Source organism: Agrilus planipennis, unplaced genomic scaffold (assembly GCF_000699045.2).
Source record: "Agrilus planipennis isolate EAB-ADULT unplaced genomic scaffold, Apla_2.0 scaffold38, whole genome shotgun sequence".
In the NCBI taxonomy this organism is placed as follows: Eukaryota; Metazoa; Arthropoda; class Insecta; order Coleoptera; family Buprestidae; genus Agrilus; species Agrilus planipennis.
Window position 1 is genome coordinate 417,406 of NW_020438882.1, and position 12,761 is coordinate 430,166.

Below are 12,761 nucleotides of genomic sequence, written 5' to 3' on the forward strand. Positions count from 1 at the left end.
ACAGCCAGTAGCTTTCCAAGTTAAAAAATCAGGCAAATCAAAAAATGCACCCGCTTGATCCCAACATTCCTGACGAAGATGTGTTTTCAACCATAAAAGTTTTGGAATTTCCATTTCCAAAGAGACTTTTCCTCCGACAAATCTAAGCACGGGATGTTTTAAATCATTTATAAAATTAGCTTCTTTAACTGCTCTATGATCCATCCACAAAATTATGTTTTGCTCGGAAGTGCCTTCAATAGTTTATTTATTAAATACTTATATGAAAAACAGTGGTGTTTAAAATATAAAGCTTCATCCCTTTTAATTATCTTATGACTACATATAGTATCACGCCTTTTATAATAATGTTATTGACTTATTGATTCCCAATTTAATTTATTTTAAAGTCGATTGGATTTTTAATTATTTTTGCCAGGTAATTGTGTTGTTATTCATTATAAAAGATCTATTTTAATTATTACTAAATGCGGCCCTTCGATGATGTAAAATTATATTGTCTTCCTAAACCGCTGTAAATTGGGTAATTGTACATAAAAAAAAAACTTGAGATAAAATTTGATGATATAATTGTTGATAATACGAGGTCAAAACTTATTTTGCATTGCCCTAAGCCAAAGCAAATATCCAAAAATAAAACGTTAGATATATATCAATAGCGTTTCCATACAATGCTTTGGATAGGATGGGGATAATTTTGAACATTTAAAGTATGTTATAATACGTATGGATCATATACTTGAATAAGCTAAGTTTTATGAAAACTTAATTAAATATGTGCTGTTTGTTGTTTGTTTCCGAAATTTCCTTTTAATGATTTTTTAACACTATGTTTTGAACAGTGCGATTGAAATTGGAAATTAATACCTTGTCATCGATAGATTTTTTGCTATTTCATATACATTTAACATTATACGGTTTTTAACTGGTTGACCTTATCGTTAGAGTTAAGTACTGTCCAAGAAAAACTAAATTAGTAGGTCGGCACTTGTAAGAAATACTCGATTAAAAATGAATTTGTGTCAACTTTATAAAATAATTAAACTTTTTGAAATTTCAGTTACACTTTTGAAAACGTTTAAACTTGATTTTCTTACGCGGTAATTAAAATAATAATCAATTAGAGACATCTCTCATATACCTTCTAAACTCGCAGAGAGAGGCTTCATGTCCTTGTTTAAAACAACTAACGAACAGGTAGCATCAAATCCAATACCTTTTACATAATTTATTGGTATGTCTTTTACAACTTCCTGTAAATAACAAAATTGGATAATTTTCCGAAGATTTTCTCGTTCTTCTTTAGAGTGCGCGGTGACGATCAGTTGATAAGCCGAGAACATACCTTGATAACCTTTTTACAGCAATTCCACACATCATCTGAAGACTGTTCGTAGAAGTCCGGTTGAGGATTCCATGTTTTTAGATTTTCCACCGCAGCTTTTGCCACTTTCCCGTTTTTCGCGACTAATGCGGCTCTCACACTACCCGTTCCCACATCTACGCCGATAAAGTAATCCATACTTTACTAAAATATACTGCACTGTGTTGCGTTGTCGCAACCAATGCGATTAAAGTTTTACACCGCCAATATATAAAACAAACTGTTATGTTTAAGCAATAATGAGTTAAATAACACGATAACGTAAATGATAAGGCATTTGTTTTTATACTATATACAACGTCAATCTGTTTAGGATAATTGTTCTGTTTGTTAAATTTTCTTTTATTGATATTTTTTTGAATATTAAATAAATCAGTGCTAAGTTATTGTGGAAAATTAATTAGCGTTGATGACAAATTTTTTTCATGCAATAATTTATGTATTATTATGAGCATTTTACATACTTATTTCTTCTCTTAAAACCGTCATACTATTTACGAATAGACAATTAAGTCTGTATAACAAATAGATGATACAAAAATGACAACAAAATATGGTAAAGACCTTCGATTACGTGTGACCTTTACCACTTAAAACTCATATTCTATATATTTTTATATGTCGTGTGAGATACGCACATATTGTTCTCGTATTTCAACCATAGTTTGAATGATTATATATTAATAAATAAATTGATATTCTAGATTTGTAAATGAAACTGAAGACTCTAATTACTGTAATTTTTCATTTACATAATCCTTAGCAGTACGTATTAATTAAGTCTTTAAAAATTTTTTAATTTTCGTAAATACTTTTATTGGTTTTCATTTAAATTCAGAGACCGAAATAAGGTCGTATGTATATCAAAGTTACATTTTAGGCATTTCGGAGAAGAAATTAAATTTGCCTCTTTCCCATTTGCTGTAGGCATAGGATAACAGTTAGTTAATCCATGCAATTCGAACTGAATCCAAATAAGCCTTCACAAGGTAATATTTATAGAGTTCGAGGACCTTATGCTACCTTCCTTGTAGCGGTTCTTTGTACAAGAAACTCCCACCTTGGTCTTAAAGATGCTTCTGATGGAGCTGTGGTACGATCATTATTGCAAAGATCTTCTTGCACTGCACTTACTGCAGCTGCAAAGTAATAAAGTTCGAATGCGATAGATTTTTACAAAAGGGAAAATGTTTTATAAAAGCACATTATTGTTTGCGCTTCACTATTTGTTTTCATTTTTATTAATAAACGTGGAAACCGCACCTCGAAGTAGATCAAAATCTTCAGGGCAACAATCCACCACGTTTGATCAAAAGCAAACTGGCGAATATAATATACAACTGCACCTAAAAGATTTTAATGTGATTGCTGTAGTGGCAGATGAAGCTTTTAGTGACCTGGGGGTAAGCATAATTTAATAACTTTATTTGTCGGAAATTGATTGAAATGCGATATCTAATTCAATTTTCCAAAGTTTCATTTTTACTGTGTAATGATTTTTTTTTATTTTCAACAAAACCAATGCTAAACTAATTTTCACAATCAAAAAATATCTTAACACATACTTTGGTGTCATTTTAGGATTACGAATATAATTATGACTACTCAGACTTGACAATAAAGCCGTCTTCGTCCACTTCTAAACCGACTTCGACAGCAGTACCTTCTACATCCCAGAACCTTTCATCTCCAAAAACATCGACTGCGATTCTTACCACCACAACGAAAGCAACATCCCATCTTCCTACAATCCGTCCCGAAAATCATCATGTCCCTCAAAAGCCGGTGGTTAATCAGATTTTCGTACCAACTCATCATGATGGTCCTTACAACAAACCAACTACTCATAATTCTTTACCAACATCTTCCATTACACCTAATCTTCCACCAATTACAATATCATCCACCTCCCCGAAATCCACAACTGTAAAATTAGAAATTACCAGTCAAAGATCGAGTTCCTCTCCTTCAAGCGTTACACAACAATCCCTTAAACAAACTTCAACGATCTCAACTATTCTAAAACAACAGGATGAATCTCAATCGAGTTCAAATGCTCAAACTGAAATTCCGAAGAAAACAACAGAAAATCAGGAAGATAGTTTAGACAATGGACAAGATTCTATCATACATGTTTTACAGTCTAATAATGAACCTAGTGGAGATGACGAAAATCCATCAATTGTTCTAGGAGAAGTAATGCACTATAGAAAATGCTCAGTTGGATTTGCTAGGGATAAAAGAGGACGTTGCAGGAGAATAAGAAAACCCGTTCCTCAACTTTCGTAAGGAATTTGTTTAAAATAGTTTTGTTAAACACAATAAACTTCCTATTCAATTATTTCTAGCCCTTTATCTAGGTAAATGTTTCGTTAATATGTCAGGAGATTATTTTTTTTTTCTAGATTTGATATTACACGATTAGCATCCGGTCTTGCAGCTAAGTTTCGAAGACAAGAAGGTGAAGCTCAACAGTAATTAACTGGAACTAAGATAAAAAAATGATATAAACGATATAGAGCATAATGAAAGACTTATTTAAATAAACTCAACTTTGTAAATAACTTTGTGATTTTTGAAACGAAATAAAGTACGTTATAAATTAATATTTACCATAGTTTTAATCTTTTTATATGCAGTAGAAAGAATTACTTATAATATTTTGGTAAATATAATATGTATGAATTGTTAAATATTCAACCAACATGAGACTTCTTTAAAATTGAATTTTCACGTTAACTTAAATTCATTCGTCAGTATATATTTTAATTTTTATTTGTTTACATATGCATATGTACAATATTTTAAATACACAGAACAAAATTCTATTTGCCAAGTTATTATCATTTCAATTTAATTTTTGCAACCCTTCAGGATATAGAAATGCTGTAAATATTATTTTTAATTTATTAAACGAATAAACTCACTGTGATATTTGAGTTTTACAGAGTTTTTTAATTTTCACAACACCTAAGTAAATACCAAAATTCAAAATTCTACTTATAAGTCCCTGACCGTTTGTTAAATTTTCTTTTATTGATATTTTTTTGAATATTAAATAAATCAGTGCTAAGTTATTGTGGAAAATTAATTAGCGTTGATGACAAATTTTTTTCATGCAATAATTTATGTATTATTATGAGCATTTTACATACTTATTTCTTCTCTTAAAACCGTCATACTATTTACGAATAGACAATTAAGTCTGTATAACAAATAGATGATACAAAAATGACAACAAAATATGGTAAAGACCTTCGATTACGTGTGACCTTTACCACTTAAAACTCATATTCTATATATTTTTATATGTCGTGTGAGATACGCACATATTGTTCTCGTTAATTATTTTTTAAATAATAAGGAAATTGTTTTATTTCACCATACAACCGGCTTTATAATTTAGTAATTAATACACACGTTGTTGAAAAAAAATTTAATAGATACACACGTTGTTAAAAAAATTAATCTATTTTTTATATGATAGGAGACAATAGTTGTTGACAGTCACAAGACGACATAATAAAGGAGTACGGAGCTTTTCCTCATTAAAATTATTCATGCACCTGTAAGCTTTAAGTGTAAGTCAGCTTGACGAACAAATCAGGTATAAAATAAAACGTTTTTTTACTTTTGAATAACCAAAACGTATTCCTTTTTGATGGTATTTTAAAATACATTTAAAATACATTATAAATGAGTTGTATTTACTGATTTTCAAGTATATTTGTATTTGTTAATTTTCAAAACTTTTCTTGATCAAAAACTTGACGTATATCATGTTAATTTAATTGTTTAAATTTCTTATTTTCAAGACTTACGACTAACGCGTGAATTGAAATCAAATTGCGCATTTTTCTTACAGCGTCTTTAGAAAATTCCGACAAACAACGGTACCTTAGAGCTGAGAAGTTCAATCTTATAAATGATACCCAATTTATACATTTGAAACGGTGAATGAGTGCTATTTTTCATCTTCTTCGAATGGAAGATGCCTAATTAATAGTTCTAAGAGGTTTAAAAACGTACACACCACTTATAGTCGTTCTTTCAATTGCTAACCAAATCTTCCTCCAAACGCAAGTTCAAGTTTACATAAGCAAACTTATGTAATAGCGTATGTAATACTAGATTTATATGCGTCCCTAAGACGCCTCTGGGTTAAATAACAGTAATCTTATGGTAAACGGAACGGTGTATTTTGTTTTCTTTCCGCGACCAAAACTTTTTATGGGGGCAAAAAAACTCCCGTTACGGCCACTGGATCTTCTTATCCACCTCCAGTGATTACCAAGTGGAATCTGTGTACATGTACGTTTACGAACACATGACGGAGGTCATCGAAGCTGCGGAAGTTCCTGAAGAAAAGAAGCAGTAACACAAGCAGTTTGCCAGTTTGTCGTAGGTCTTCAAACAACCAACATCATCATGAATATCATCATTGTCACGTTTTTGTTTTTGTCGGTAATTTGTGTTTCAAATTCGTCCCCAATTAGTCCAAGAAGAGTAAAATACGACGAAGGGAATGGAAAAATTAAATACGATCAGCGTCAAGAAGGACAGTGGAATGTAAGAGCAGATTTGCAAAATTTTGTTATCCTTATCATACCAGCGTTATCAGCGACCCCAACAGCACCTCCGAGCAGTAGCCCTGCCGATATAGCTGCCTTAGGTCTTTTAGAACTCCTGTCTAAAGCAGTCCCTTCAAAGAAACGTAAATACAATGTCAAAAAGGATGGAATTGAGCAACATCACGAAGAAGACGAAGAGCATGCTGTAATTGACACCACCGATCATTTTAAAGAAATGAAAACTGCTCCTTATCACGTAGATATTGGAAAAACGATTGAAAGACTTGGAAAACTCGGAAACGGTGTTATCACAGTAAACGCTGAGGACAGTTCGGAAGTTCATGAGGTCGATATTCCCATAACTAGGTCTCATGGGCAACGTACTCGCGGGCTAAGAAGAAATATGAAGGCGTTTGTGATTTCAGTACCAGTTGAAAACGCACACGCACAATTGTCCAAAAATGGAACCATAAAGAAAGATAAAGGATTCTCTGAAAAAAAGTCGCAGAAGAAAAACCTCACTGAAAATTCTAAAAATGAAAAAATTAAAGGATCCGAAAAAGATGAAGACATGCTGCTGTTAGGAGCCGAGTACGAACAGTGTGGACCTGATCAAAAACGAGACAAAGATGGAATTTGTAGATCATAAATATAATCATATTATTAATTTATTCACTATTTTAATTTATTAATTGATAAAAGGGAGTTCTCTCTTTGTGATACTTTCTTATGTTTTAATAACGTACAATTATTTTTACAGAATTTAATTCAATTTTTGTAATTAAAACATAAACGTATAAAATATTTGTTTAAATATTAATATTTTGTAGGGACAATTCAAACAACAAATTTATTTCTTTATACCCTAATGAATCTATTAAAATATTTTTATTTCTTAATTATAGGGCATATGTGAAAATTAAGATCGAAATTTTAAAACTTAGGTTGTTCAATAACTGGAAAAATTACAAACTCAACTTTTGTTGTTTATTTATTGTTTACATTTCTTTTACATAAACCAAAATTAATAAATGTGTTTTTTTACTAAACAAATAGTATTCATGAATCCATGATATTTCTGTACAGACGTTGATCTTCGACCATCTTCAAGAAAACTTTGTATTTTCGCGCATGGAAATCGATTGTAGCGCTATCAGGTTTTATAACTTTTCCCGTTCCTCCCATTGATGAAATAGCTGTTCGAATATCGGGAAATGTACCAGCTGCACACGCTCCTAAAATAGCTGATCCCAGTAATACCGATTCGGGTTCGTCGGGGCAAACCACGGGTAAATTTACCACATCAGCCTGTACTTGAGTAAAAAGTGAATTTTTACTTAACCCCCCACATATGAGGATGGTTTTTATTGCAGAATGACCCGATTTTACAAGAGATTCTATTATGTACTTTGTGCCATACTAAAAATAATGAAAACAGTTAAGTACTTAGTTATTATCCATCATTTTTCCTGATGACATTTAGTTGAAAGAAAACCACTTTGAACTAGTTCAGGTTAAAAGCTACTTTAAATTTACAATCTCCTGACGTTTCTCCCCCAGATGGATGGTTTCTTCAAGGTAGTTCCATAGTTAGTTAAAAAAGATGCGTTATAATTCATTATTACTATGGCTACTTCAGAAGAAGATTAAAAAGGTAGTTTGTAATGCACCTGTTTTAATTAACAACACAGAGTTACCTGTGAGGAAGGCTCCCATCTGAAGGCGAAACGTTGGGAGATTGTAATTCAAAGTAGTTTTTGACTTGAAATATACTCAGACTGGTTTTCTTTCATTTACGTAAACCTATTTTTGCAATAAAATTCGCTTACAGAAAGTGCTTGAACTGTTGCTAAATATAATATCGCCAAATTTTCTTCGTCATTTGATAATGTCAACCCTGAAATCTAAAAAATACTTACGTTTTAAATAATTTAACTTATTATTTCAGATAATTACCATTCCCTTTAACGAAGGGTCAGCTAGTGGTGAACGATTTCCGTGAAAATCCGGCCAAATGTGGAGTTCTTTCGTTAAAAATGCAACACAAGGTAAGTTTTGTCTTTTAGCCATATCTTTTAATACGTCATTTAAATAATTCTGAATATGTCTGGAATACAAATTTCATTTTGTTGAAAGAAAATAACAGTCATATTTTGTGTAATTTAAAAATACATGAAAACGAAGGGAGAGCTTCACAGATCATAATGGAGCATCACTAGAAATTTGAGTAAAGTTACTAAAATCAATCTTACAAACTAAATTATCTTCTTTTTAATTTAAATTAACAGTACTGTATGAATATAAATAAAAGTAAATCAATAATACTGGTATGCAAGGAAAATGAAAGTAGGGAAAGAGCGAATATAAAGATAGGAGACGAAAAGTTACATGACGTGACCGATTTTAGACATCTAGGAAACTACTAGCATACCGAAAGTTGAAAAATTTAACTACTACTATTCTTCAAAAATTATTATTGTTTTTCATACCTTTCTTTTGATTTTTCTTTAATTTTCGTCGTGGCAGGGTGACTGTCTATTACAAAATCTATCAGTTTTCCGGTTGCACTTTGACCTCCTTCATTGAGCCACATGTTAGGTACCATTGCACTGTAATAAGGTCCCCAGACCCCTGGGCAAAATACTGGGTCTTTTGAGACAGCCATGTGACAAGTAGATGTTCCACAAATTAAACCTTAAATATATTAAAAACCAATCATCAATATCACCTCTTGAAACATCAATTGTTTACCTATTTTGGAATGAAATTCTTCTAAAATTCCGTCTGCTCTACATCCTATCATTCCCAAACCACCTGCATGAGCATCTATTAAGGATGTTCCAACAGGGATGCCCGCATTCAATCCCAGTTCTTTAGCAACAGCTGCAGAAAGTCCGTTTCCTACCGGCGTCCCTGGTGGAATAACAATTGAACCTATTTTTTTAAAATTATCCTCAACTAAATCCTCTAATCCTATTTTTAGCAAGTATTCCCGATTCCATTGTCCAGCTCCATCAGGTTGGATTTCATAATTCCATTTACAAACCAAAGAACATAATGACCTATATGTATAGATTCAAAATTAAATTGCAACTTTTAAAGTTTTTTATTTTTGATTTTGTTGTGAAACAAGTATTCAAAATTCGCTTATTTCTAATCTAACCATTGTCAGTCTTGAATTTGAGATAAATGTTGAAAACAGAAATATTTATTTTAATTTACAACTAATTCACCACCTTTTACGTGTTTTTAAATGATAATATAAAACAGATTTAGTGTTTAATTTTTCATTTTTACCTAGTATCACAGCCAGTAGCTTTCCAAGTTAAAAAATCAGGCAAATCAAAAAATGCACCCGCTTGATCCCAACATTCCTGACGAAGATGTGTTTTCAACCATAAAAGTTTTGGAATTTCCATTTCCAAAGAGACTTTTCCTCCGACAAATCTAAGCACGGGATGTTTTAAATCATTTATAAAATTAGCTTCTTTAACTGCTCTATGATCCATCCACAAAATTATGTTTTGCTCGGAAGTGCCTTCAATAGTTTATTTATTAAATACTTATATGAAAAACAGTGGTGTTTAAAATATAAAGCTTCATCCCTTTTAATTATCTTATGACTACATATAGTATCACGCCTTTTATAATAATGTTATTGACTTATTGATTCCCAATTTAATTTATTTTAAAGTCGATTGGATTTTTAATTATTTTTGCCAGGTAATTGTGTTGTTATTCATTATAAAAGATCTATTTTAATTATTACTAAATGCGGCCCTTCGATGATGTAAAATTATATTGTCTTCCTAAACCGCTGTAAATTGGGTAATTGTACATAAAAAAAAAACTTGAGATAAAATTTGATGATATAATTGTTGATAATACGAGGTCAAAACTTATTTTGCATTGCCCTAAGCCAAAGCAAATATCCAAAAATAAAACGTTAGATATATATCAATAGCGTTTCCATACAATGCTTTGGATAGGATGGGGATAATTTTGAACATTTAAAGTATGTTATAATACGTATGGATCATATACTTGAATAAGCTAAGTTTTATGAAAACTTAATTAAATATGTGCTGTTTGTTGTTTGTTTCCGAAATTTCCTTTTAATGATTTTTTAACACTATGTTTTGAACAGTGCGATTGAAATTGGAAATTAATACCTTGTCATCGATAGATTTTTTGCTATTTCATATACATTTAACATTATACGGTTTTTAACTGGTTGACCTTATCGTTAGAGTTAAGTACTGTCCAAGAAAAACTAAATTAGTAGGTCGGCACTTGTAAGAAATACTCGATTAAAAATGAATTTGTGTCAACTTTATAAAATAATTAAACTTTTTGAAATTTCAGTTACACTTTTGAAAACGTTTAAACTTGATTTTCTTACGCGGTAATTAAAATAATAATCAATTAGAGACATCTCTCATATACCTTCTAAACTCGCAGAGAGAGGCTTCATGTCCTTGTTTAAAACAACTAACGAACAGGTAGCATCAAATCCAATACCTTTTACATAATTTATTGGTATGTCTTTTACAACTTCCTGTAAATAACAAAATTGGATAATTTTCCGAAGATTTTCTCGTTCTTCTTTAGAGTGCGCGGTGACGATCAGTTGATAAGCCGAGAACATACCTTGATAACCTTTTTACAGCAATTCCACACATCATCTGAAGACTGTTCGTAGAAGTCCGGTTGAGGATTCCATGTTTTTAGATTTTCCACCGCAGCTTTTGCCACTTTCCCGTTTTTCGCGACTAATGCGGCTCTCACACTACCCGTTCCCACATCTACGCCGATAAAGTAATCCATACTTTACTAAAATATACTGCACTGTGTTGCGTTGTCGCAACCAATGCGATTAAAGTTTTACACCGCCAATATATAAAACAAACTGTTATGTTTAAGCAATAATGAGTTAAATAACACGATAACGTAAATGATAAGGCATTTGTTTTTATACTATATACAACGTCAATCTGTTTAGGATAATTGTTCTACAGTCAGTTTTTTTTTTTTTTTGAAATTCAAGAAATTGACTATCTTAAATAATTGTGATAGGGTAATTAAGGGTAATATTAAACATTATAAATCTAAATTCACGTTAAATACAAAAGACTGATTAAGTTTTATCCTTATTATGTCCACCAAACATTTGGAAACGTTTAGATTTATAATTTTGAGAAGAAGTTTCACTTTATAGACCGTATTTGGTTTTCAAAATTGTTTTGTTTGTTATTGATTTGAAGAATGGATTTTAATGAACTAGTAAAAAGTTTTCAGTATATTTCGTCTTTTAACATTCTCTGTTTAAGTAGTAGCATGTAGATGGCAACACAAGGTATATATTTTTAATTTATTCGAAATGTTTTAATAACAAAATACCTAATTAACCTGAAAATATCAAACCAAACGGCGGGGTGATTTTATTCAATATACATTTACATTTTAACTTTTGAATAGTAAAAATTACAGACAGACATTGCCCTTTTAGGGACAAATAAAAAAAATGAGANGTTAAATTTTATACAGTTTTAACATAACGAAAACTATAATATAAATTTAAATTAATTTGAATTTAAATTGAAAATATCTCTAGCCAATGATTAGAAAGAAATCGACGAACGCATGCGTAAAAATTTTGGAGGGTCTTTCGTGCTTTCCCCACCCGTTTGAATGATCCAGCTGCCATAGTCAATACTTTTGTTTTTTGTTGTCCTGTGCTGCAGCTTGGTTTTGAATGTGTTCGTGTTTTTGTAATAATCTTACGTATTTATTGCCGCTTGCGTTATAGCATTAATTGAAATTACACGTCGTTTATGAGTTGATTTAGTGCCTGTGTTCAGTTTACGTGCATTAGACTTTTGAAATCGAAAAAAGGATACATTAAGACCTCTACTTGAGATAAATCAAAATTGGTAAGTGAAAAAGCTCAGTACCTACCCGGTTTAACTGTTTGCGTCACAACCCTCATAGTTGGTCTTCAATTCCCTTATTGTAGTTCATCCCAGTTAATTTATAGATTGACTGGTTAAAACTGAACCCTTAAAAGTAACTGCATCTTAAAATTATTGACAAAATGCAATGAATTTACCCTTTACTTATTAATGATGTAATATAGTGGGATTAAAGGGATTTTTTATAATATTATTTTCTTATCTTTAGATAACAGGCATATAATAAGCTATTTTATAAACTTTATCTCCTATAAATTTTGTTCTGAAAATGACAAATTAGGATATTTTAATATTGTCTCATAAGTAAGTAGTACCTACATGATACATTAATTTAAAATTTACATTTATAAAGGTCCATCATTAATTTTTGTTTTCATTGTCTTCTGGTTAGCTGGTAAATTGGTTTAAATCCTCGTTTGAATTGAAAACAAAAAAATATTGAAAACTGTTTCAATTGTTTTTTTAATTTAATTTAATTATTAATTATTTTATTACTTAAAACTTCTTGTCTATTTGTGTCCAAATACTTTCTTATCACATTTCGTAAATTGCTAAACGAATCAATTAATTATGTGATAACTGTTGATCCATTTTTTCCATGAGAAGCACCATAAAGCAGATTTAAACTAAAATTTATCATGTGTTTGAATGAAAGACAAAGGAGACTGTATTATTTAATGCAAAAACCCTCAAGTTATTTATAATACAATGCTTGTGTCATTGATCTTTTTTTTGATACTTAAATTATGTTACTGCTTTTAATAAAGCTAGCATATTTTGTTAACATGAATATATACAGTTCGTTTCACAGATATGCCGTGTAAACAAAATATG

At 30.8% G+C, this 12,761-nt stretch overlaps 5 protein-coding genes across 6 annotated transcripts in view; 3 read left to right on the forward strand and 2 right to left on the reverse strand.

Moving 5' to 3' along the window:
• LOC112906744 (FGGY carbohydrate kinase domain-containing protein-like) overlaps positions 1-1,604 on the reverse strand; it is a 6,233-nt gene extending 4,629 nt beyond the window's left edge. Inside the window, exons 1-3 of the mRNA XM_025981528.1 lie at positions 1,346-1,604; positions 1,142-1,253; positions 3-233 (exon numbers count right to left, since the gene is read on the reverse strand). Coding sequence (XP_025837313.1) covers positions 3-233; positions 1,142-1,253; positions 1,346-1,522 — 520 coding nt within the window. The 5' untranslated portion in view covers positions 1,523-1,604. The remainder of the gene's footprint in view (positions 1-2; positions 234-1,141; positions 1,254-1,345) is intronic.
• Positions 1,605-2,307: 703 nt separating this feature from the next.
• LOC108745227 (cell wall protein RBR3) lies at positions 2,308-3,992 on the forward strand. The gene is made up of 3 exons (XM_018481364.2): positions 2,308-2,787; positions 2,966-3,669; positions 3,790-3,992. The coding sequence occupies exons 1-3, from the start codon at positions 2,572-2,574 to the stop codon at positions 3,860-3,862; spliced, it is 993 nt and encodes a 330-aa protein (XP_018336866.1). The 5' UTR covers positions 2,308-2,571; the 3' UTR covers positions 3,863-3,992.
• A 910-nt stretch (positions 3,993-4,902) lies between these two features.
• LOC108745195 lies at positions 4,903-6,674 on the forward strand. Its single transcript, XM_018481318.2, has 2 exons — positions 4,903-4,991; positions 5,250-6,674. Exon 2 carries the CDS (start codon positions 5,813-5,815, stop codon positions 6,602-6,604), a length of 792 nt encoding a protein of 263 aa, XP_018336820.1. The 5' UTR covers positions 4,903-4,991; positions 5,250-5,812; the 3' UTR covers positions 6,605-6,674.
• Positions 6,675-6,920: 246 nt separating this feature from the next.
• On the reverse strand, positions 6,921-10,859 carry LOC108732225 (FGGY carbohydrate kinase domain-containing protein). Its single transcript, XM_018462913.2, has 8 exons — positions 10,606-10,859; positions 10,402-10,513; positions 9,253-9,493; positions 8,707-9,017; positions 8,445-8,649; positions 7,912-8,062; positions 7,785-7,859; positions 6,921-7,374 (listed from the first exon to the last, which is right to left on the reverse strand). Exons 1-8 carry the CDS (start codon positions 10,780-10,782, stop codon positions 7,015-7,017), a joined length of 1,632 nt encoding a protein of 543 aa, XP_018318415.1. The 5' UTR covers positions 10,783-10,859; the 3' UTR covers positions 6,921-7,014.
• Positions 10,860-11,644: 785 nt separating this feature from the next.
• LOC108745258 (serine-rich adhesin for platelets) overlaps positions 11,645-12,761 on the forward strand; it is a 34,581-nt gene continuing 33,464 nt past the window's right edge. The window contains exon 1 of one of the 2 annotated variants that reach the window (XM_025981542.1): positions 11,645-11,888. The gene's annotated coding sequence lies outside the window, so the exon portion shown is untranslated. The remainder of the gene's footprint in view (positions 11,889-12,761) is intronic. The other variant, XM_025981541.1, reaches the window with a different exon arrangement.